At 34.8% G+C, this 26,431-nt stretch overlaps 1 protein-coding gene across 1 annotated transcript in view; it reads right to left on the bottom strand.

The window, feature by feature from the left end:
• Positions 1-6,272: 6,272 nt before the first annotated feature.
• Positions 6,273-26,431, bottom strand: part of LOC129235511 (DNA-binding protein RFX2) — a 72,720-nt gene continuing 52,561 nt past the window's right edge. The window contains exons 5-12 of the mRNA XM_054869398.1: positions 15,351-15,435; positions 15,028-15,238; positions 14,755-14,919; positions 14,065-14,508; positions 13,671-13,973; positions 13,256-13,570; positions 6,828-7,196; positions 6,273-6,757 (exon numbers count right to left, since the gene is read on the bottom strand). Coding sequence (XP_054725373.1) covers positions 6,596-6,757; positions 6,828-7,196; positions 13,256-13,570; positions 13,671-13,973; positions 14,065-14,508; positions 14,755-14,919; positions 15,028-15,238; positions 15,351-15,435 — 2,054 coding nt within the window. The 3' untranslated portion in view covers positions 6,273-6,595. The remainder of the gene's footprint in view (positions 6,758-6,827; positions 7,197-13,255; positions 13,571-13,670; positions 13,974-14,064; positions 14,509-14,754; positions 14,920-15,027; positions 15,239-15,350; positions 15,436-26,431) is intronic.

Genomic DNA, 26,431 nt, shown 5'->3' on the forward strand with positions numbered 1-26,431 from the left:
GGAGGAAACGATCGCTGCTGTAGCTGCAGCTATACAAAGCAATCCAAGGGTTTCAACAAGAAGCTTATCTGCTCAACTTGGTGTCAGCCGACAGTCTTTGCAAACAATAATGCACAAAGATTAGACTTATTTCCCTACAAAATTCAAATGGTTAACAAACTGAATGCAGCAGACTTGCCGATTCGCTTGGAATTTTGCCAGAAGATCCTGCAAATGGTGGAAGAAGACCAAAACATGTTAAACTGCCTTTTCATGTCTGATGAGGCCCATTTCGATTTAAACGGCAATGTGAACAAACAAAATTGTCGAATATGGAGTACTTCTAACCCACAGATACTCCACGAGACGGAATTGCATCCTCTTCGCGTGACAGTGTGGTGTGCGGTTTCTTCACGCTGTATTGTCGGGCCTTATTTTTTTTGAAGAAAATGGTCGCCCCGTTACGGTTACTGGAGACCGTTATTTGAAAATGCTGAAAGAATTTTTCTATCCAGAACTACGCCGAAAGAGAATTCCTTTCAACTCTGTGTGGTTTCAACAAGATGGGGCAACGTCTCACATAGCCCAGACTGTTATGACAGAGTTGCGACGAAAATTTCCCAATAAACTGATTTCAAGAAACTCCGAATTTCGTTGGCCCCCCAGGTCGCCTGACCTTACTGCACCTGACTTTTTCTTGTGGGGTTTATGTAAACAAGAAGTTTATAAAACAAAGCCAACAAATTTGGATGAACTAAAACAATCCATTCGGGCAACAATTGCGGCTATTCCTGTCGCAACTCTCAAAGCAGCAATGAACAACGTTTTACTAAGATGCCGCACTTGTGTCAACGAGCATGGGGGGCATTTAAATTCAATTATTTTTAAAACTAGTTAAGTTACATTTAATAAAATTTAATGACCTTCAACTTGAAAAAAAAAAAATAAATGAATTCCATACACTAAAAAAAAGTTATTTGAGTTTCTTAATGTAGCAAAATTCATCAGCCACCCTGTATTTGTTATTATTTTTCCTTTTCTGGTAAGTGCGCCTATTCAAGTGAGCCAATGAATAACGCACAGTAGCACTGAAGTTTTACTGCTGCGAAGTACCGTTAGATGTAATAGTATTTTGATACATCTTTATTTTCGAGCAAAGTACAGTCTTGACTTGAATTATCAGAAAGCCTTGGTTTACTAGATCAAATACGGTTGCTTCAATAACCATTTTATTCCATAAAAATTATTGCCTCAAGTGAACCGGACTGCATACGCTTTTGTGCCTTATGTTAATTTATTTATTTGGAAAAAAACTTTTCCTAAAACCAATTCTTACCATAAATAGTATAAACACTAATTTACATAGTAGACATGCCAGACAAGTATTTGTATCTCATTTCAATGCATTGGTAGATAATTAAAAAATCTGAGATACACACAAATACCGAGAGTCAAGATGTGAGTTCGAAAAAAATTAGTGCAATTCATATCAAGGAAATTCATTTATTGCCTTCATGCATATGGCTTTTTTCTGTTTTAAATATTTTTCAAAAACATACTTGATAAGGTTAAATGCAATGACCTATAGTTAATGTTAAATTAAAGTCGGCTCTAAATAAGTTAAAAGGGCACTTTATCTTAGTCAAAGCGCAGGTCCGCAACACCAAACTTAAAATTTCCAAAAGCTGGATAAGCGGCATAAGCTGCATGGGTTTTGTCTGAATATTTCACTGCAGAAAATAAATGTTTACCTTGAAAATAACGTTATTACGAAATTATTGACGAAGCTACTTTATAGGTCCTATAGAGGGATCGATTTATCGCTGAACCAGAGGATCAACTTACTTAGAGAAATTCTTTACAGGTAGAGCATTCAGTCGGTCAGTCGATTTAATTTCGGTGAACATTTTTGATTTGTTAACATGGCGCATGTGAAAATTCGATTATTAATACAATTTTTATTTGTTCCTTCCTTGATAATATATACTTTAAAATCACATTTTTAAGAAGAACTAAAGAAGCTACTAGTCGCATTAAATCTGTGTAAGTTAATGTTACCGATGCCATATGCATGCATTCTAATTGATTTTATTTTACCTTACAAGTGAATAAATAAAGAAATATGCGAAAATCATTTAAAAAAGAAAATCGCTCGCTGAGTTTGCCAACTTCTTTATACATATACAGCGGAACAAGTTGATCAACATGTCGAGAGAGTTAAAACCATTTGATTTTTTTAGCCTGACGACCTTCTTAACGCAAGTTGAACAACTTGCTCAGAAACGGCTTATTTACAACCAACTTTGTTTGGTTGAACAAGCGGTTGAACGATAAATTAATCAATCTATAGCACCTTTTACTTGGGCGACCTAAAATTATTAAAAAAAATGTGAACCAATGCGTATTAGACTATGACATCTTCTATTCTCGGTACCGATTCGACAAAGCCACTATTGAGGTTATATTTCGTATGGAAATCTACATCGAAATAATTCAAGATTAATTAGTTAAGACGCACACCACAAATAGGAAGAGGAGCTCGGCAAAACACTCAATAAAGGGTCTAAGAGCCCTTCTTATTTAAGAAGAGTTCTCTCTTCCTCCATCATGTTGCAGCTGTTAATTTACAAAATGGGAGCACAAATCAACTGATTTATGTACAATACATATGCACATTAGGGTGCGTCACCAAAAAAGTGGCGGTTTTTCCACCGGAATAATAAAATTTATTATATACAATATATTATATTATATTGTTCGTTTATAAAAAAATTGGGCATGCACACTCATGAAAATAAAATAGGTTTGTGACATTTTGAGCAGTTTTTAGTTTTAATTTTTTATAAAATTTTAACTCATTATACAAGGTGGCGCAAAATTAAGCACCCTGTCAGAAGATTTATACTATAATTTTTGTAAATCATATTTGATACAGCAAAGGAGTGGGTATACATAGGTTAAAAGGAAGATTCCCATCAATCTAAATTAATTTTTTTTATTTCGTAAAAAACGCATTAAAAAAAGATTGATTTTGCATCACCTTGTATAACAAAAACCATATAAATCGTGTTTTCAAACTTTCAAACAAATATTAAGAAAATTCTGTAAGTAAAATTTCAAACTTTTCAATTCGAATTTTTAGAATAATTTTGGATATGCAGATTTATACCCGCCCAATTTTTGTACAATAAAGTGCAAGGTGCAAGTGACTAGCAATGTGTTTTGCTTACCACCCACATAAAAAATTCTTCAAAACAAAAAAAAAAAAAAAACAAAAACAAAACGTACTTTGTGTGAAAGAAAATGCGTGACACTTTTATAAAATAATAATAAACACTAACCAACCGTGACTACCATTCAGAAGTGCACAGGTTCTCGTACATGAAAACACCAACTGAAAGAAAGTTTTTTTGATAATGGTCGTCCCTCGGCAGACAATGACAAAGCTCCGTGTGCATTTCTGTCATGAAAAAGCTTCTCATAAGAAATCGTTTGCCGTTTGGAGGCGGCGAAATACTGTAGGTCTACAAATAGGAGGAGGAGCTCGGCTAAACCCCAATAGATGAAGGGTGTAAGTGGGTGTATATAGTTATTTTATTGTACTACATTTTATACAGAAAAGGTGTGACTCCTCAGCGTGAAAAAATTGTCAAAAATCAACGGTATTTAGTAATCAGTTGAAATTTCGTTACCAAAATTCAATGGGCTATAAAACTGCATACCCAGAAAAATTATAAAAATTTTGGTTAAAAAGTTAAGGTTTTGGTGAAATTTTCAAAAACTTTGTGCATAGTTTGAATCTTTGCGTTACATGCGTTATTAATAAAATATAAAAAAAAAAATCGAAGTGTGTTCATAATTTTGCAACGGGGTGTATGTGAGAAAAAATCGTTTAATAGTGGTAAATGCACTAACTAGTAATCGGATTGCTTATTTGTTGAAATTTAATACAAAGCTATCATCTACGTAGAGTTCTTGATAGACAATTGTTTAGCGCTTTTTGGAAATGAAACGACTCAGTGAACGTATTAAAGCATATATCAGCTGGTGGCTAATGGACTTCAAAAACAGTTATAAACATTAAAGCACATTTAATACAAATTTTCAGTCGATCTAAATTTTTTTACAAAATTTAACGGCAACTAAGGACAAATTTTAAGCAAATAAGTGCAAAGTGCTCAGTACGGATTTATTATTATTGTACTTTATGAGTAATACATATTTTGCAATAAACACACCTGCTTAGAATTGCAGCTCTTAAATTTTTTCATTCTTGTTCATATTTTTAGTACTCATGCACTTTCTTAATACAAAGCAGTTTTATGGTATTTACCGTAGGGGATTTTAGTACCATTCCATTTGCGCATTTAAGGCCTTTATTTCTTGTTATTTATTCTTAAATTTTTACGTATTTATTATACATTCGGATCTTCAAATGCTGATACGGCAATTATAAAAAAAAAGAAAAATTAAAAATAAATATATTAAAACAAATTTACTAAAAAGAATACCATAATAAAAATACAGATGCACATATATGTATATATGCATGCACATATAATATATATACATATATGTGATTGGGGTGCTAAGGTTTTCACATATATTTAACTAACATTCGAGCTTAGATTGCGTCTCAAAAAAATAGTTCCGAATATTAGGTTAAACAATTAATTTTTTTTCTTTTCAAAATCAAGCATATGACTTTTTATACTTAAAGATTTAAAAGCTGTCACGGAATTACAAAGAAATCAGTTGTGTAGAAAAAAATAAAGGCACTAAATATGACTAAAATTGAATTTATAGAATATAATAATGAAACCCTTCATCTAAGCTACAAACCCTTTTACTGCTTGACTGAAGCACTGGGCGCATAGGTGAATTTATATATATATTATATATAATATAATTGGCGCGTACACCCTTTTTGACCATCCTCCTCCTATTTGTGGTGTGCGTCTTGATGTTGTTCCACAAATGTTCAAGTCAACTCCGAACGGCAGATATTTTTATGAGGAGCTTTTTGATGGCAGAAATACACTCGGAGGTTTGCCATTGCCTGCCGAGGGGCGACCGCTATTAGAAAAATGTTTTTCTTAATTTTGATGTTTTCACCGAGATTCGAACCGACGTTCTCTCTATGAATTCCGAATGGTAGTCGCGCACCAACCCATTCGGCTACGGCGGCGGATCATTGGAAAATGCTAAACTCAGTCGAAACTAAGTGCTTTTCACGATGACCATTAGAAGACATTGGCGACGGACATTATGATACGGTCGTTATGGGGTTTAGTAATCGTTTTAAATAGTTTTAAAACTAAGGAATGTTCCATCTTTTATAAGTATGTACAACTGTTCCTCACAATTGACCCTTGAATGTGTTATGACGACAGGCAGTCTTCTAAGGCGGGTGGGATTAGGAACGTTAAATATAAGTGCACCATTTTTAAAGTTTTTGATAACTCAATCTAATATGATATTAATAGATAAATGAACATATGAAGCAAAATAATGCGAAGTCCTGTTTTGTTCAGATATTTTGAAAAAAAAGCGAATAAGCACAAGAAAATAGGACTAACTTTTCGGCCAGAAATATATAAGAAAAAAATTGAAGAGATTTCATAAGTTTGTATTATAACATTTAGTGTGTAGAATAATTGCAATTTTTATTTGAGTATCCTACTATTCTTGTTTCTTTCTTCAGATTGTTAGAGTCTTTTCTAAATTTTTTGAGATTTTCCCAATTTTTTTTCACAACGAAAAGGAATTTTAATTTTGCATAACCTTTGTTAGTTCAGAATACAAATTTTTTGAGCGGAATAGAAATCCAGTTTGAAGATCGCTGAATCTCTTTTTCTTAGAAACAGCTGCATTTTGCATTCTTTCTTAGTGAAACCTTACAAAACTGATATTAGACGACTTTTCTCTTTATATATACATACATACATATGTACAAACATATTTATGTATATGTGTAATAAAACGGCAACAGATATCCATACAAACATACATATTATAAATATGACACGTACACATGCTAGTAATTTTTATAGTGTAATATATATACATATACATATATATATATATATTATTTTCAATTAAGTTTAGAAAAATTCTTTTACATTTAAATAACTTGTCTCCATATGCACCCACAAGTATACCCGTTATAGGTAGATAGCTGGGGCGTTCGTCAATTTCCCTTATCTGGACGGCTTAACACTATTTGGTGGCAATTACATGTATAAGTTGCTTACCTTCTATTTAAATGATTATACGTGAAAAAATTCTATAAGTTAAAGTTCAAATGTCATTTTCTTCCTTTTTCCTTTTTTCTTTTTTTCTTTTCTAATATTTTAACGTTTAAATGCCTGGAAATGTTTTAGTTGCAGAAATAAAAATATTTTTTTTTACATAAATTGTTGCTAATTTATGCTGTTACTTTTTTATGGCTGTTCCTGTAGCTATTATGGCTAACTTACTTTGACTACCACTACTATAAGGACGCCAACAAGCAAATATACTCAGCGAACTTTGCCTGCAAAACACCAACGTCGCTACATTGAATACTGCTGGATGTCGGTCTGTGTATGCTCTGCAGCTCTACGACAGCACTCACTCATTCATGCTTCAAACGCTTTGCAGAATTACTAATGGAGGAAGCTGCATCTTCGATGTCAGCTGCACTAAGTTGCTGCTGTTGCTGCTGCTGCTGTTGTTGTTCATGGCTTTCGTTGATAAACTCCAATTGGTAGTCGAATTCAAAATCAATATCCTTTTGCTGCAAGAACATAAAGAATCGAATGAGCAAAGCTTAAAAATACAAAACATTTTATTAGATAGAGTCTTACCATTCGATCGCAGATAACTGCAATGGCGGTCTTTTGCTGCGCTTCAGCTATTTTGTGCTCTACCAGGTAAAACATATATTCATCATATAGCAATCGTATTAAATGAAAGCTACCGAAACTGGAAGCGGAACGTAGTGTCAGGTCACGTATTACCATGGAGCTGTAAAAACTCCATTTGAGTAGGAATTGACGCGCTGCCTTGGCATAGCTCGGCTTGCCACGATACTCTTGTAAGGCGGAATCGACGACCAGTTGTAACCACGAGGCCCACTGTTCTAGAGAACTTTGTTGTTGAAGTGCCGATTTAAAGTCGTTCTCCAAACGTTGTACTACCGCCGGCTCACATTGGCATACCCAAGCGGCTTGTTCCTATAAAAAAAAGATATGATTATAAAAGCTTAAGAAATTAATAATTGCAAATTGCCATTTTTAAACTATTCGAAGAAATGAAAATGACATGCTTACAATAATAACAATATTAATGACTTTATACGCTGAAACCTTCCTTGGCTGTACACTCACCGTCGGTCAACTTTTATTCGCTCAAGGGTGTTTTATTTTAGAACTTTTTAATTCTTTAGTTAATTGAATATTATTTCATATTTGAATAAAAAATATTTACATTATATCACTCAAACAAAAATTTGTATTTTTTTAAGTAATAATGAAAATAAAAATAAATATTACATTTGAGTTAATAAACTACATAAAACTAGATATATTGTATTAGATTGGCTTGCGCTTTCCATCTTTTTTAACAATTCGAAAGCAGTAAAGTCATCGCTGCAAAATCGCTTTAAGTTTGAAACTGCTTTCAAAGCCGTTTCGTGTGAGAAAATTGCATTACATTCTTCGGTAATACTCTCAGAGCCAGTACTATGATCGCCAATAATTTCCATGTTTTCGTCAGTAACAAAATTCAATTCCAATTTTCAATTTAAAAAAGAGGTTGTCTGTAAAGTCGGTTTACTGACGATAGTTTAACGTGTCAACGTCATAAGAAAATACTGATGTAATGGTTGCAATTTTCAAAACAAAATTTTAATTTTATTTGTTTGATAGATATTTTGTATGGATATAGAGAAGGAGGTAAATGGAATCGCAATGGAATAGGTCAAGTAACATTTAGACATACGTGAAAAATTATCAAATTCATGAAAGATATATTCAATTTCGATTGTGCATCAGACGTTAATAAGTCAACAACACTAAAAGGCACCATCATCGATTTACCTTTTTCAAGACGCATTACACTCGAAACACTCCCTTTCATTTCCTATTTTTCCTATCATCGTCCTATTCTCAACAGAGAAATGGTTCATTACCATGCACACAGGAAGAAGGCATATGCAAATACAAATATGTGAATTTATATACATATGCGCGTATATGTACATACTATACAAATTTATGTATGCTCACTCAAGTAGGAGAGCGTTAGATGTCGAACGTTGCCGAACGCGGGGGCCGATTGTGCTCTTTGTCGTTCGTTCCGCATTCTCGCTTGCAGTTCAAGCAATGTACATTAGCTTACATTTGCTTGCGTACAGAATAGATTCGTACATTTGATATGTCCATATGACTTGTATGCATCTTTACATATAGATTTGTTCTTTTTGTTTGCAAATTGCGCGAAATTTTATATATGCATGTTTATATGTATTGGCATAGGACATATGTATATTATACAATATATATATACGTATATATAATTGGCGCGTACATATCGCACCCTAAATACAAAAGGGTCACAACTCAAAATTTTCCAAAACTGAGTTTTTTGCATAAATGAATTCAGAGTACACATTTCTAACTGCTGCAAATATTTCGTTCACATAACTACCTTCTTTAACTGGAAAAATACAGTTATGTCTATTTTTATGTCAAGTGTGTTGCTTTTGCACGATCAACTAAAGAGAATTATTTTGAGTTGCGTTAATGGGCTCAAGAACAGCTGATTACTTTTATTACACATAAAGAGTTTTGTTTTGAGTTCTGCCTCTATAACTGTAAGAAGTGATAAATTTCGTGGTATATTATTTTGCATTGTGCCTCTTTAGTTGTGAAAAGTGAGTTCAATTAGGTTAGGAAACTTATAAAATTACAACATTTTATCAGTTAAAAAGGCACAACTTAAGATAATATCACTAGTTAATCGAAAAAATTTCAGTTAAAGAGTCATAAATCAAAATTTTGTTTTATTTTCGCAAACATAATATAAAATTGAAAAAAATATAGTAGAACCTTCTTCAATGTTGTATATTTTCATGATGGAACAATATTTTCTTTAAATATTACAATAATTTTTACATAAAACGTTTTTCGTCTCTCCTGAAAATCTTAGTATTTTGAGTTGTGACCCTTTTGTATTTAGGGTGCGATATGTACTTATATTAGTCTATGAAAATTGCACCAAAGTATATGTATGTATGCATGTTTATATACATATATTAGTATACAACATATCTTATAAGGTATGTGGTAAATATTACCACACATTTTTTCCTTCATACATATTGTAATTAAAAAAATTAATAATAATAACATTAAAACAACAGGTATTATTAACAACTAGTCGTCACTAATTATAAATTCGGTAAGGATGATGATGATACACTTGGTTTTATTTTAAATAAGTAAATCAAATTAAAAATTAATAATAATCAATAAGAAGGCATATGCAAATACAAACATGTGAATTTATATATGTACATATGCGTATATACATACATATATACGCTCACTTAAGTAGGAGAGAGCAAGATGTCGAATGTTGCCGAACGTTGTGCTCTTTGTCGTTCATTCCGCGCTTTCGCTTGCAGTTCATGCAAGGTAACGACGATTGAGCAAGGCAACGACGATTGAGCAAGATAACGACGAATGAGCAAGATAACGACCATTGAGCAAGATAACAACACATTTTTTCGCGCGTGCAGCCGGCTAAATCGAATTATAAGACGTTATCACGTCAAAAATTTTATTTGATATCAACAATGAGAGTAATATTATAAAGAAATTTCATTTACTATGCACATTTTTTAAGCTTTTGTTTTACTGAAAAATCTATTAGTTTCTTAATGGCACAACTGAGTCTTTCCTGTTATAGAACCTGTTTTGTAAACTTTTACAATATATGTAATACAAAAAATGTACATATATCAATGCCTTTTCCTTGACATAGAACCTTTATACAAAGTTTTTGTGACGTTTTATTTAGTATTAGATTTGAGTATTTTGCGATCGTACTAGAAATTTAAATATTTTTGTACCGAGTATCGAAAGTATTGAATACTTTACTTTTAACTTACGATGTGATAATACATTTTACTCTCTCTTTTTTTCTAGAAAAGGCTCTTTATTTGTATAAAAAAGGCTGTACAAAAAGTTTTATATTTTTCTTTTCGAACAACCGTATTGGAATTAATTTAGATTGTCGTATTTAAATATCTAACCATTATAATATAAAAATGTCTATTTAATTAAAAGAAATAAAATGTTGTCAAATTTACCAACACCTTTACATATACGAGTTTATCTGAGTGCACGATGATTATTTATATCTGCAATGTTTTTCAAGTGTGGTATTGTCTCCAAAGACAGAGGACAAGCGTAGATTCCCACATAGACAAAGCTCGCAGCGCCTACCACAAACTGCGAATAGTTTGGAAATCGTCGAGCATCACAATAAAATAATATCAAACGAAGTTTTGTTGCAGGGATCTGAAACGTGGCGTTTTATGCAGGCAATATCAAGCAAAATGCAACCATTTATCAATAAATGCCTGTAAAGGATATGTAGAATATTTTGACCAAACATAATTTCGAACAAAGAGCTCTACCGCATAACAAACTGCAGCCGGATTGCTGCGGAAATAAAACGCCGAAAATGAAACTGAAAGTGGAATCAACAAGGTAGTCGGAGGAGAGGTAGACCTGTCGTGACTTTGATCCGAGCAGTGGATGCTGAAAGTAGAAGTTGAGGGACTTGCCCCGAAATCAAGTGTCTTGCGCAAAACCGAATACGTTGGAAGGAATTTGTTACCGCTTTACGCCTCATTAGGAGCGATAGTAAAGTTTATAAAGTTTAGATACTAATTATCAGGGAAATGAAAAGAAAAATTAAAATTTTTTTTTAATACTGTTCATTCATTCTTTAACCAAAACCATGCAAATCAAGATTTCAAAATTCGTACAAAATTTAGAAATATTCATCAAATTTTCATCTACATAAATTTTGAATTTTTTAATCTGAAATTTTAGAAAATTTTGGGTGCACTTTATTGGGTGCTTGGTCGTGGTCCTCTTCCGAATGGTGGTGTGCGTGTTGTTCCACAAATGTAACACAACTCACGAAATTTTAGAAAAATAAGTGTAAATCTTAGGCAGCTAAAAAATTGCTTGGACTTTTAATACCCTTTTCTTTCTGTTGGTTTTTTGAACTTTATTTCATATAAAAATGAACTTCTTGCGGAAGGAAATTAAAAAAAAAAATTGAAAAGAATGCACTTCAGTTTTTGTAAACTGTACTTCTCTTATGAAAAAAAACCACAAGAGACGTCACCAAACATTTTTTTTAAATCAATGCGATTTTTTACCTACTTAAAACTTGTACTTTATTATGTCAAAATTCAATGGGCTATAAAATAATAGTTTTTCTAAAAGTTCAGATTAAAAAGTTCGAAATTAAATGAAAACTTGTTGAATTTTTCTAAATTTTGCATAAAGTTTGAATCTTTGATTTATATAGTTTTGGTTAAAGAATGATCAATATTAAAAAAATAAAAAAATAAAATAAAAAAAATTGTAAAACAAAAAAATTTGAACACGAGGATCATTGTAAAAATTCAAAAAAGAAATATTGAAAATAAAATCAAAAAGAGTAACAAAAAATTTGAACATGGAACATGTAAAACAAAAAAAAAAAATCATAAAAAAAGTAGCAAAACAAGTTTGTCGTCGTAGCAAAAACAAGCTCGTCACTCAAGAACGATAGAAAGAAGATTGCGCCCATCAGAGAGTACGTGACGTCACGTTTTTCCAAGTTGTGCAGTATTGCCAACCATTTGCTCTTCGCAATAAATTTAGTGCTTTTTTATACCGAAAATGCGAAAATTTTGAAGTTTCGTGTTTGTTTACTTTTATTTTTAATTTAAAGCTACCGAAACTTGAAGTTAAAAAAAAAACTGTATTATTATACAAACGAAGGTGCTAATGAAAATTAGTGGGTTCTTATAATTATATATTGAAAATGTGAATTTAATTTTTTGGTCCTTTTAAGGTTATGCAAGAATATTAAATGCCGATCTCTCTACTCTTCTTAAGATTGAAAACCTTTTTACCCATTTTAAAACGCGTTTGAATTTACTGAATGCCGATTATAGCCATAGAGGTGTAATCGTTTCTTCAGCCATCAATTCTTAGTGGGACATAGGGCATCAAGAGGTGTATTCATTGTAAAAATAAGCCACAAAATACCAGAAAATACTAAAGAAACCACACCGACATTTTTACAAAAAGAGTACCTTATCTAGTTACTTAACCTCAAATATAGCAAATAAGTCGTTCTCTTAACAAAATAGTCTCGCTTAACAAAAAAAAAATCATAAATTAAATTGTACATAAGCATAACACATTTATTTAAAAAAAAACGCACGACAATTTGTCACGCATACAGAGTTCTTTAAGTGATTTTTTGTGTTATTTTCTTTGAATGGGCATTTTAGTGCGTTTTTATATCCAAAGCTAGGCAACACTGCAGAAGCGAGAGAGAGATTTGACTGCCGAAAGCAGAAGAACACCAACAACACCTGCAATCGCGGGCAATGCCACCAGATGTTAAAAAAAAAATAAAGCTAAATAAAACTGAGTGAATTATTTAAATAATTATTAAAAAATGTATATTTTACAAAATTATAAACATTACATTTTAATTAGAACAGGCTAGAAAAATGTCATGAAAAAAATGCTAAATCAAGTTACGAAAATGGTAATCTGGCCATACTGGAGCTAAAATCACGTAACTAGTTGTCAAATTCGCTGAGAGCAAAGTAACAGGACCACGATAGGCGCCATTTCATTGTTCTTTCCATCATACTCGTCACTGTATGTAAATTTGGGGCTTACAGCCACCATCACTTATACATTTATTACTTAGTCAAATATAAAATATTCTACTAAGATCGGAAGATATGAAAGCTTACATTTTACTTGGCTTTGATAATTGGTAATCCACTAGTGTTAAAATAAGATTTTGAGTTTTTTACTTTTGAAGCGGCACCGATATAAATTATAAAAAAGGAAAATGAAATCGAGAAATACTTATCATTAAAGTCCGACTTTTATGAGTAGTTCTGACAAAAAAAATCAGTTTGTCGGCTGGTGTAAGTTCACACGTTCACTTTTGAAACCAACTATTGTATTTTACTAACCTGCACATTATGGAAGTCTACTCGATTTAAATCGTTGAGCATTTGAGTAATTTGCGAACTATTCTGCAGAACTGCACGCGCAGCCTGTGCCAAATGATTGAGGGATGTATACCGTCGCAATGTTTGACAAAAAGCCGATATCGCTGCTGATTTTATTTGTACCAAACGTTCGGGAACACCAACCATAGACTCGCACAACCAAAGTTCCAGGTTTTTGGCGAAATTACGAATGGCTTGTGTTAACGCATTCGGTATGGAGCGCAGCACATCGGGAATGATAACATCAACCATATTTTGATAGAATTGGTAGTCCACCTAATGATGCATACAAACGTATACAGACACAAGAAAACAGAGGGGAGTTAGTATTTCTATTGTACAGTGCAGAAGTACAATCATGAAATCACCACCTCACCTCCTTAATAAACTTTTGCACTTCTGCGCAATGGCAAAGCAAATACAGTTTTGCCTTGCTCAGATACTTTTCCTCTTCACATTCGTCCAGATTGTTGTTGTCAGCTGCACGCCAAAAATCACGCCATAAATACTCAATGGCACTGAGTTCTAGATTGAGTACAGCATCCAAAAAGGACTCGCAGTGTTCACGGTACATTACACGAAATGTTTCCACATCCTCCTGTGTAAGCTCACTGTTGTAGTTGTGATCCAATTCGATTGCAGGAAATGAGGGAATCGCACCAGCGCCATCGCCCAAATACTGTTAATAATAATATTTATGTAGATTAATTAGAAAATAATCAGACTTTCTTGGAGTTTTTTATTATAATTCTAATCGACACGAAATTTACCTGTGCACAAGTTTCATAAGTTTCTGGTTTGAAACTCATTTTCTTTACACTGCGATTTCCATGGTGCGACATATTGCCACTAACGCCGCTACCACCGGCACCGCTAGACGAAACTATACCACCACCGGAGGTTGAATTCCCAATGCTACCTGGAATGCCATTTCCGGAATGTGTTGAATACGTCGGCTTTTCGTCCATCATGTGGTTCAATATAGAATCTGGCTTGATGCGTATGCCATAGTAGTGATATTTGGAATTCCCGCGTGTGCCCAAACGACGTGTGCGCAAGCCAGAGAACACCGAACGAATTAGTTTGCCGAAACTCGCAGCATTCACCGGTTCCAATTTATTCTCGTTGCAGTGTTGTATGTAATGATTGTACAACGTGGAACGGGGTAGACTGACACCGTCAGACGTCTCGTAGTTACGTGACAACCATTTGATCTGCAGCAGCAGCAGACACCCCACCAGTAGCAAAGAGTGCACAGTTAAACGAGCACGAAAGAGACAGAAATGTGAATAGGAATTTAAATGTTTGACTAGAACTCCATCGAATTGCAATTGGCTATAGATATCCATCTACAAATTTCGCATATAATTTGAAAAAATTTGCGTAGGGATTTCTCAATTGAATTCATAGTAATATGGACAAAATGGGAAGGTGTGCATATACATATTTATGAAGCTTACCGTCGCCGAGGCTACTTTGTTTGTGGTGCCGAGTCCACTTTGTTCGCTGTCTGGCGATGCACCACCACCTCCAGTGCCGATGCTACCGCCACTTATAGAGTTTGTTGTTGTTGTAGAAGTGGGCGTTTGCGGCGTACTATGCGCTTCTTGTATATAAGCCACTTCCTACAAATACAATAAATATGTACATATGTATGTAGTAAGTAAATGCCATGGATGCTAAACATTCTTTTATTTATAGTTTGCTAAAATTTATTAGTTTTGGGTAGTTACCGTTAAGCTATGCGGCGAGTCCCGACTGTGAGATTGGGACGATGTATTGAGCAATAATCCTTCCTCCACCGGCACCAAATATGGCAATGACGAGGCGTGTGTGGTTGGGGTGTTTGCAACCGATGCGGTTGCATAATTGCTAGCTGCCGCCGCTGAATAGTAGGTTTGGCCATTTGTTTGATAGTCACCGACTGGACAAAACGGGTATGTCCTATATTTGAAAATAAAATTCATGTAGTTCACTTAATTTTGTTTCGCATACATACACACATATCTATTAAGTATGCACACGAGTTGCTGTGTTAGTGCGAGTTTTTACTTACATTTGTGTTTGGCTGGAATTGCCGTGATACAGTTCTGTATCCACATATTGCACTTGATAATTCTGACCAGCATCCTGTGCTGAAACTGTGGAGTAAAAAATGAAGAAAAAGAAAACAAAAATGTACTTTCATCTTACAGAGTTAGGCAGGGCGGTAAGGTATTTAAACTTCGTTTTGCATTTTTTTGTATTTAATGCATATTTCAAGAATATAATTATTGTGTACAAATTACGAGTCGATGATAACAAACTTGACGCAGTTATGAGTATTTGAGTGTTTGGGTTATGAGTACATGGAACCCAAACCGGATTTCTATGCCTACTCTATAGCGTTTTTCTAAAACTTGCTTTTTCCGCCATAACTCAAAATTTTCTGAACTAATTGTTTAGCAATTTTCCACAGCACTTCACATAATCACCAGACATCGGAGCTGTTTTTTTTTCTCTTCAATAATATTATTAAAAAAAAATGCAAAATTTCTAATAATCATTAATCTTACAATAACAAATTAACCGTTTTTTTTTGTTTTTGTGAAAGCGGATGTTTTGACTTCCAAGTGCTACAAAAAGTTAAAAAAAACGGAAAAAATCCTCCCAGGGATACTTGAGAAACATTTTCTTTAACAAATCCATTTTAATGTTTTCGTTTCAGATGATTCTGTTGCGAGTAACGATGTTCAACGCAAAACTACTTTTTTCGAGGCCCCTCCGGAGATTCATTGTCGTTCCCGCAATTTTCAATATTTTGCAATGAAAATTTATGAAAATATTGTGCAAATATTGCTTTCTTATATGGAAATTGACTGAATAAACAGCATTACATGCCTCATGCCTTAATTTCCACTTCCTTATTTTAAAATATAGTTATTTACAATTATAATTCGCTTATATTTATTTCTCATCGTTTGATAATTTTAATTTCTTATTCATATCAGTTACACCAGCACTCATATTGCATTTTAAGCGGAGAAAATATTATGGATTTTATGTTGAAATGAGATAATAAGTAGAAGTGAATCTGTGCGCATGTAACGCACAATTAGGAGCCTTTGAGCTAACCAGCCCCGCGAGGTAAAACCTTTTTGGTAGTTCCGCGGGAAGAATGGTGACAGTGGAGAGGTGTTTAGTAGGTATGTGTAGTTGTGAGGCTACAAGTCGCGCCTACTGCTATGCCGGTATAGTAGTACTCATACACTAAGCCAACAGCTAGCAATAAAAATGAAGAGCGTAAGAAATAATGCTTCATCAAAGGCAGGAATATAAAAAAAAGTGATTCAACGCCAAATTTGAAATCAACTGCAGAAACAGGTAGAAGATAAGTCAGTTGTGTTTATAGTTTCTTTTCAAACAGATTGAAATTGAAAGTTTCCACATTGAGTTTCCACAAAAAGAGTTGGACGTTCAACATTCACCATCATAAGCATTTCGGAAAGCGGAAATTGGTAAACGCTGCAAGAATCGAATATGAGAGACAGCTGATCCGTTCATGACTTAACGTAAAGGGTGATTTTTTAGTTATTATCGTTTTAAACAGTTGGTTTAAACAGCTGACGCACGTTTCGTGTTTTGTTTCACTGTCAAACATCTTCAGTTTGGTCTATAATTTAACCATGAATCGTCGTACAAACGAACAACGCTTGCAAATCATTGAATTTTATTATAAAAATGCGTGTTTTGTTAAGAAAGTTTAAAGTCGAAAAATTGTGTTCAGCGACGAAGCTAATTTTTGGAACAATGGGTACGTAAATAAACAGAATTGTCGATTTTGGAGTGAAGATCAGCCAGAAGAATTGCAAGAGGTACCAATGTATCCAGAAAAGGTCACAGTTTGGTGCGGTTTATGGGCTGGAGGTATCATTGGACCGTACTTCTTCAAAGACGCTGCGAATCGTAATGTAACTGTGAATGGTTAACACTACTGTGAAATGATATCCACCTTTTTTTTTGCCCAAAATGCAAGAGCTTGACTTGCGTGACATGTGGTTTCAGCAAGACGGTGCCACATGCCACACAGCACGCATAACAATGGACTTGTTGAGAGGCGAGTTCGGTGAACATTTTATTTCACGATCGGGACTTGTCAATTGGTCACCCAGATCGTGCGATATAACGCCTTTAGATTATTTTTTGTGGGGCTATGTTAAAGCTCATGTCTATTCAGACAAGCCTGCTTCAATTAACGCATTGGATGACATCTCACATTGGAAGCATTTATATGTGAGATACCGGCCGAAACATTGGAAAGAGTATGCCAAAATTGGACTAAGCGCAGTCGCGCAGTCAATATTTGCATGAAATAATCTTCAAACATTAAATTACATACATAAGTTCGTGCGGTTTTACAACAGATGGCGTAACTTGATTATTATTCCATCGATCCACATTTCCAAACATTCATTGGAGAGCTACTGTCGTAAGGCACAAACGTCAGTATAAGTTTTTTATTTGAAGCGTAAACAACAATATTTTTACCACACTTGAAAATGTCGAATTTCGTGCCAAATAATGTGTTTTTGCGGGGAATTTTTTAATATGAAGAAAAAAGCAGCCGAAAGTCATCGTATCTTGGTGGAAGTTTATGGTGAGCATGCTCTAGCTGAGCGAACGTGCCAGAAGTGGTTTGCACGCTTTAAAAGTGGTGATTTTGGCTTGGAAGACGAAGAACGCGAGGGTGCGCCGCCAAAGTTCATGGATACCGAATTGGAGGAATTGCTCGATCAAGATCCGGCTCAAACGCAAGAAGAGGTTGCAAAAACTTTGGGAGTTGATCAATCAACCATTTCCAAACGTTTAAAAGCCATGGGAATGATTCGAAATTCAAATTTCGAAAAAACCGCACGAACTTATTCATAGTCCAATATATGGACTGTAATATCGATTTAAATAAAAATTCCATGCATTTTTCTGAATTTTACGTGTGTTTTTTTGAAAAACTTTACTTAGCGATGACTCATCATCTCACTACTGATCACAATAATTTAAATTTTTGGTTCAGCGAAAACTTGACATTATCGCAAATGGCAGTACCGCGCTGTGCTTTGATTCTTTGTTAAAAAATGAAACTTCATTAAATTTTTTGAAGAAAACTTATCGATTCTTGAATATTCTACACCTTGTATATGCAATGATAAAAAATGAGCTCGGCTATTTCAATCTGGATCTGCCATGAATAGCGCTCTTGCAGTGCCAGTACTCACTCCGCTAGGTGCGGTCAAGAATGCAATTTCCCTAAAATACCTTCGAATTGCAGAGTGTAGATGGAGAGACCAGACGAAATGCAAAATCAGCAGAACGTTATGGCCCACCTACAACCTCAAGCAATCGTCGACATTAATAAACATGAAACGACGGGACACCTGTAGACTTACGGCAGTCATAACTGGCTCCTGGTCTATCGGAGAACAAGCCGCCAAAATGGGCATCCCTCACAACACATACTGTCATAGTTGTAAACAACCGGAGAAAAAAGAAACAATCTTCCATTTTCTCTGTGAATGCCCTGCCCTATGGAAGGACAGAATGTCAACCCTGGGCAAACTGCTGTTCGAGAGTCTTGAGCAGCTGTCTGGCTTAGACGTCAACAACCTAATAAGGTTCCTAAACTGCACAGACTGGATATAGTCCTGCTGTAAATAACTGTTAAACAATTTGGTAACGAGGATGTGGCAACAAAATGGTGCGGAAGCGCTAGTTGGATTCTGGATGAATCACCACTCTAACCAACCAACCCATTTCAACAAGGAAATGATGTGATGGTATTTACCGAAAAAAATGTCCATAAAGTTAAAAAATTATTACTGACCGATCGAAAAATTAAATTATGATAGATAGAAAAAGAAGTACAGATTAGTAAAAAACGGCATGCAGTGATGATTCGAGAGGAGAGTTGAAAATATTTTTGGAATTATTTCAGTGTGATTTGGAAGAAATTCGCAATCGCGTTGTGGCTCATTGATGAAATCTGGATGGGAAGAAAATCAAAGTGGAAGAATCTGTGTCGAAAATTGACTACAATGAACATTCAGTACTACGCTAATTTACTGGGCCAGATACAAGACAGTCGTATAGAAAAGACGTGGCAAGTTGCAGAGTGCTGTTTATGTAAAATACAGATAGGGTTGCCAGGGATGCTTTAAAAGCTAAGCTAATTATGAAAACTTACCACTTACTTTACAGATCGTATCTGACACTCAGTGATCCTTTCTTTTTGAAATTAAAAAAATCAGTTACTGGAACGAACATAGGCGGCCGTAGAAAAACATTTTGAAGAGAAATGTAAAAAAAAAATATCTATTCCGTGGCATAGAGGCATTATATCTACGAAGTGAAAAGTTTATTTCATTTCAGGTGGATTAAATTAAAAAAAAAAATCCTATGATTTTCATCTATTTTACATGTCCTTCGCATTAGGATTACTAATCATTGCAAAAATCACAGCGGGCAGTCAGAAGATACCCAAAAATCGAAATTATACAAAAATCAAATTTGTTTACAAAAAATGTAATCATTCGCCTTTACATCATTAGAAAAAGGCGAGCCAAGAAGTACCGAAGCGCGGACGCCGTAGCCAAATGTTGTGTGCGTGACTACCATTCGGAATTCAGAAAGGACGTAGGTTCGAATCTCGGTGAAACACCAAAATTAATAAAAAGTGTTTTCTAATAATGGTCGCCCCTCGACAGACTCAGGGTAAAAAGCCCCTTGTATTCAAAGCTCTGGAAAGTAAAAGGGTAGATAGACAAGGACGAAAGGAGAGAAGTGACACAGAGAACGAGATAAGACAGAAGAGAAAGCTAGTTCTGTCCGATGCTTTGGTAAATCTGAAAATATCTTCCAGTTTGAGACAACGAATATTACTCGTTCTCATGACATCGGAACCCAAAGTTCGTAGTCTTGCTCTAGCAAAGGGAGGGTACTTACAGAGAAAATGCTCAATGCTATCCGCCTCCCCTAAGCAAGATAGGCGAGTCGGGTCCTCAATGATTCCAAATAATAATACCGACCATCAACCGAACGTCTTTTCTACCAAGCTTTAGAAGAATGTTGCGCTAACTGCGATTCAGATGAAGAATAATCATTTTGATTATTTCGTGATTAAATTTCCTAATTCCTGAACGATGAGTGAATTGGAAATTGAATAAAACATGACTCCGTTTTGTAAAATTTCCATCCTTCATAAGAAATATCTAAAATATCTAATCATTTAATTTGGCAATAATTGTTATCTAGCAGAAATAAAACCGTATTACTTCTACAGGTGAGTAATATATAATATTTATTTTAATATTCAATTGATTTTTTTAATGTAATATTGAAGTAAATTTTTTTACTGAAAACAATTCAAAGAAAACGCATTAAAAAAAAGATTAAGAATTTGATTCGAGTCATAAGAACAGCCTAGTTGTTAAGAACGTCGAGATATCGATGTTGAAGTTTGTTCAGCAACACTTTATACTACAGCAGCAGTATTGTCAGCAGAACGTACAGTTTTTTTCTATCTTCGACAGAACCAATTTCTTGAAATTTTTCCACCAACCTTTGAATTCTCGACTTGTTCGGATGATTATTCTCACCCAAAGAATCACGAGTTTTGCGATATGTTGTTCTTAACGATCGACCATTTTCATAATAAGTTGCAATAATTTTAACGCGTTGTTCTATCGTGTAAAATTGTACATCTCAAGCAGATGACAAATGTCAAAGAACGAACCAACGAACATAAAAAAGGTGACGTCTAGGGACTATTTACTACTGATATCTACGCGCCACTTCTGACAGACCCTTTATAAGTAATTTTCACCATGTTTCACCAAAAATTTGATATCTTTTTCCAGATAATTACATATATTTAATAAGTTTTAATAAGTTTTATAGTTCGATAAGAGAGCTCGACACTACTAGCCTACATTTTTTTTGTTATGTTTGTACACTCTTCATATGAATGTATCAAGTTTAATTTCAATCTTTCAATCTTCAGTATTTTCTAATATACAATGGACAAATCGAATATCGTGTAGTGATTGAATTTTTATTTTTGGATGGTTTAAAAGCAAAGGAAATTTATGAACGAACGTTGAAAATGTGTAAGGTGCTTTCGCCATCAATCGTATTGCAAAATCGTCGAGTGATTGCATGAGATGTAGTGGAAGCCCTGAGCATCTCATTGACCAGAGTAAGCAATATTTTGATTGAAGTAGTGGGATTCAGAAAGCTGTGTGCACAATGGATCCCGCATTCCCGAACAACATTCAGAAACATTTACAAAGTTTTCGAAATGATAAAGGATTTTGTGCGTTGATTCATCACTATGGATGAGACTTGGGCCTTTCACCATGATCCTAAAGCAAAAGAAGAGGTTAAAGAGTGTTGTGAACCTGGTTCTTCGGCTCCGAGACGAGTTCGGGTCCAGAAGTCGGCTAAGAAGGGGTTAGCATCAGTTTTGTGGGATTTGTAAGGAATTGTGATCTTGGATTACTTGCAAACTGGTAAAATAATAAATTCTGAAAATTATTGTAACCGTTTAGACCAACTGAAGGAAAAAGATCGTAAAAAAATACCCAATTTTTCAAAAGAAAAAAAAAATTCATTTTCATCAGCATTTTGTCAATGGCTAAAATTCATGAATTAAAGTTCAAATTGTTGGAGAAACCGCCGTATTCACCAGATTTGGCCACTATCAACTTTCATCTGTTTCCGGACCTAAAAAAATGCATGCGTGGAAAGCATTGTTCAGCAAATGATGAGGCCATAACAGCATTTGCAGCCCTTCCAGATTCTCACTTCAGTGATGTAATTCATAAATTGAAAACTCGTTGGAATAAGTGTATTGATGTTCAGGGAGACTATACTGAACAATATGTAAAGTGTATTTCAAACAATAAAATTGTGTATTCCTTATCGAACCGCAAAACTTATTGAACATCCTGGTATTGTGATCCAAAAATACTGCCAGTATAGGTATATTGAATGTGTGACATGCATCTAACGCGAAAAATCTATTTATATATGCCTATCCATATATATACATATATATATATAATATATAATTATATATGCATATACATATATATATAATATATAATTATATATACTTAATATGTATAATTGCCGTTTATACTTAATGTTGTTCCACATATAGGGGGCCCATCCGAATGGCAGATACTTTTTATGAGGAGCTTTTTCATGACAGAAATACACTCGGACGTTTGCCATTGTCTGCAGAGGGAGTACCACTTACAGAAATTTTCCCGAAAATTCCAACCCAGGCATTGCCGAATGGTAGTCACGTTACATTTCCTAAAAATCGGGTTTTTTTGGGGAGCATAATCGTTCTTCTGAGACTGCTATTAAGCAATGGTCGATAAATTTGAGTCAACTGGCTCGGTACACTATTTGCTAACACCAATGTGAGACCGTTATTCAAGAGAAAACAACAACAGCAGCCGAGAGCCACAGCGTTGAGGAAGACCCGAATTTGTCAATTTCTCGAGAGTGTCAACAATTGGCGAGTGCCACATGGCGAATTTTGTGTTAGGATATGACTGACACAAAATTAATGATGAAATACAATTTCCTCCGAGTGTCATGAAAAAGCTCCTCATAAAAAATATCTGCCGTTCGGCCGCCGCCGTGGCCGAATGGGTTGGTGCGTGACTACCATTCGGAATTCACAGAGAGAACGTCGGTTCGAATCTCGGTGAAAGATCAAAAAATTAAGAAAAAGTTTTTTCTATTAGCGGTCGCCCCTCGGCAGGCAATGGCAAACCTCCGAGTGTATTTCTGCCATGACCTCATAAAAAATATCTGCCGTTCGGAGTCGGCTTGAAACTGTAGGTCCCTCCATTTGTGGAACAATATCAAGACGCACACCACAAATAGAAGAAGAGAATATATATATATGACTTTGAGGGAAGCCTTCCAAGCTGCAACTGATCGACCATTTCCCAGCTCCTAGATTCGTTCAATTCATTAGAAGAATTGCTGTTGGTTTTTCTGAAGAAATAATTTTCATTTTCATTTGTCTGGATACGTCAACAAGGAATTCTGAAAATTCTAGGTCGATTGTTGAGAAGCCTTTGCATGCACAACATGTCACTGACTGATTGGTGCCCTATGTGGTTACTGTCAGTGGATTAGGCTACTGAGAAATGTTAACAATTGAATTTTGGCCTTTGATGGATTATATGGATATGACTGACAAGTGGATTCAATAGGAGGGTGTCACTAAATTTCCCGATCGCGTAATTTAACGAAATTTAGCTGTTAATTGGCCGCACCGATCAGGCGATCTAACCCCACTGGATTCATCTTTGTGGGGCTATGTTAAAGGCAGAGTCTATGCGAAGCCAATCGCATTAATTGTAGTCTTAAAACTCAAAATTTGTGACGTGATTAACGACCCATATGCACAATTTCGCGAAGAAGTGATTGAAGACGGTGATGAAGAAATCGACATCTGTAACCTGGCCGTCCATATAATTACTCTTTCTAATTCCAACAAAACTTGAATCATTTTTATCTAAATTCTGTTTTATTTTGTAAAACGAAAGTTCTTGTTGAAAAATTCATCATTAGGCGATTTAAAATTCACGCCACAAAAAAGTTCATTGACAATTTGTGGGTTGGTGAAGATAGTGTGTTACAGCCTTGTTACAAAATTGGGAGGGAAAACAGAAAATGCGATGCATTCTTAAGTGCCACTACGACGTAGGAGAAAAACTGGTGTAAGCTGTTTATTGTTGAGCTGTTTATGAATCCAACAGTAACGAATTCAGCGGCAAAGCGGTGGTTTTAATACTTTCGTTTAGCTAATATAGACGTCGAAGATGTCGATAAAATTATGAAAATCCTCGAGTCGAATCGATCGGCTTGTGAGCACTTATTCCATTGCCGAGGAATTGAAGATTAGTCAGAACACTACTTGGAACCAGCATTATTTGCTTTGATAATTAACTATTTGACTTTGTTAATTTCACTGTCAGAGTAAAGTAATTTCCCATCTAATGCTTATACATTTATACAGAATCTTCTTATATACAGGGTGAACGAAATGAAGTGTTACCTATTCAAAACACCATAACTTTTTGTGTGAAATTAGTTTTTATTGATTTCAAAGACAAAATTGTTCAAAAAATGATTACAATTTTAACATATATTCACTTTAGCTCGATATGACCGCCTTTTGCCTTGACTATAGCTTTCAAACGGTCAAAAATGAGTTGCATGCTGCACGAATGTGATCTTGAGGTATTTTGACCCATTCTCGTATAATCGCTTTTTTCAGCGCATCTATACTGGCATATTTTTTAGTCCTCACCTTGTTCTCCAAAATGGACCAGATGGAATAGTCCTTCGGATTTGCGTCTGGCGAATTCGAAAGCCATTGTGTGGGCAAAATGAAGTGTGTGTAGAACATGATTTTTTAACCATTCTTGATTCACACGAGCTTTATGAGACAGTGCCTGTTGGAACGTCCATGGTCTACGACCACAATGTTTGCGTGTCCACGGCCCTAAAGCAGCTTCTAAAACATTTTCCCGAGAATAAGTCGCATTCACTTTGACACCAGGCTCGATAAAAACGATTGGAGAGCGTCCGTCAGCGGTCACTGCGGCCCAAACCCATACTTGCGATGGGAAATTGCTTCGAGTGGCCATACGTAGGCTCAAATTCTCGTATGAGCGTTCGGTCAAGTAAACACGATCGTTTTGAGTGTTTATGAACTGCTCAATTGGGAAACTTTTTTCATCAGAAAACACAATGTTAGGAAATTCGCCACGTTCGTGCAAGCGCAACAACTCCTTTGCTTCCTTCCACCGAACTTGTTTTTTGCTGGGGTGAAAGATCGTGCGCGTTTTGGAACTTGTAAGCCTTGCCCTTGAGCTCATTTTTCAATATGCGTCCATTGCTATCTTGCGATATTTTCAGGTCTTTGGCCAAGCACGCAATCACACTATTACATTTGAACTCCATCACAGAAAAAACAAATTAAACAAAACTGAGACGCAAATGCTTTTGATAGCTTGTAAACAATATATTGAACTGTCATTAGAACAATTTTGACGTTGATATCATGAGCTGTTTTACAAATACAAGCAGTGTGAAGTTGGCAAGACTTCATATCGTTCACCCTGTATAAAACCTTGAATACAATTTTGAGAATAATTTTTTGAAAGCGCGACCGGATATATCTATTTCACTGTCTGTTACTTTCATCTGACCGTGTAAAAGCAGATATATATTCATGCGCAAGCTCAAGGACTGAGCCTACCTATCCAAAAAAAGCTTTTTGACCACCGTGCCATTAAACCAACGTAGATCGAAAAATTCTGAATGGTGCACCATCGTTTGTTTGAAATGTTCGGAAAAATAACGGAAACCAATCACAGAAGACGAATCATTCTCCACCACAACAATGCAAACCCTCACACTCCCACATCCGCACGAGCATGCGAGTTTTTGAGCAATCCAAGCATCGAAGTAACGGATCATAGTTTTAATTTGTTTATTTTGCTTCCATAAATTTTTTATAAAATTTCAACTCATTGTACAACCAAAATCATATGAATCGGTTTTTTAAACTTCGTGCAAAAATTATGAAAATTCCGCAAAGTTTCTCAAAAATTTCTAACTTGTCAATCGGAATTTTTAGAATAATTTTTGCTATGCAGTTTTATAACCCTTCCAATTTTATTGCAATAAAGTGCAAAGTACAAAAATAGTCCAATTTTTTGCGTAATTTGAGAACTTGCAAAGTATTAAATCATTAGTAGGTAACATGTTTGCTAATATTTAAGTAGGTTGGTGCGTGCTAATAGGCCATACGGGCTGTGAAACTCAAATATAATATATAAAGACCCCAAACTAGTTCACGCTGAAGCTCACTCCCTCTATCCATGGTTTCCTCGTTCTCTTGAAGCTAATCAGCTTACATTTTTAATGTTGATGTGACTTTATAATTTTTTTCGAATTTTTTATCGAAATTTCTTTAACTATTATTTTATTTAAATAGTATTAAGGTATGCATATGTATATGTATGTATTTACCACCACAGTAGGAGAGGTTATTATGTCGTCGGTACA

The sequence above is a fragment of the Anastrepha obliqua genome, chromosome 1, assembly GCF_027943255.1.
Source record: "Anastrepha obliqua isolate idAnaObli1 chromosome 1, idAnaObli1_1.0, whole genome shotgun sequence".
NCBI lineage: Eukaryota > Metazoa > Arthropoda > Insecta > Diptera > Tephritidae > Anastrepha > Anastrepha obliqua.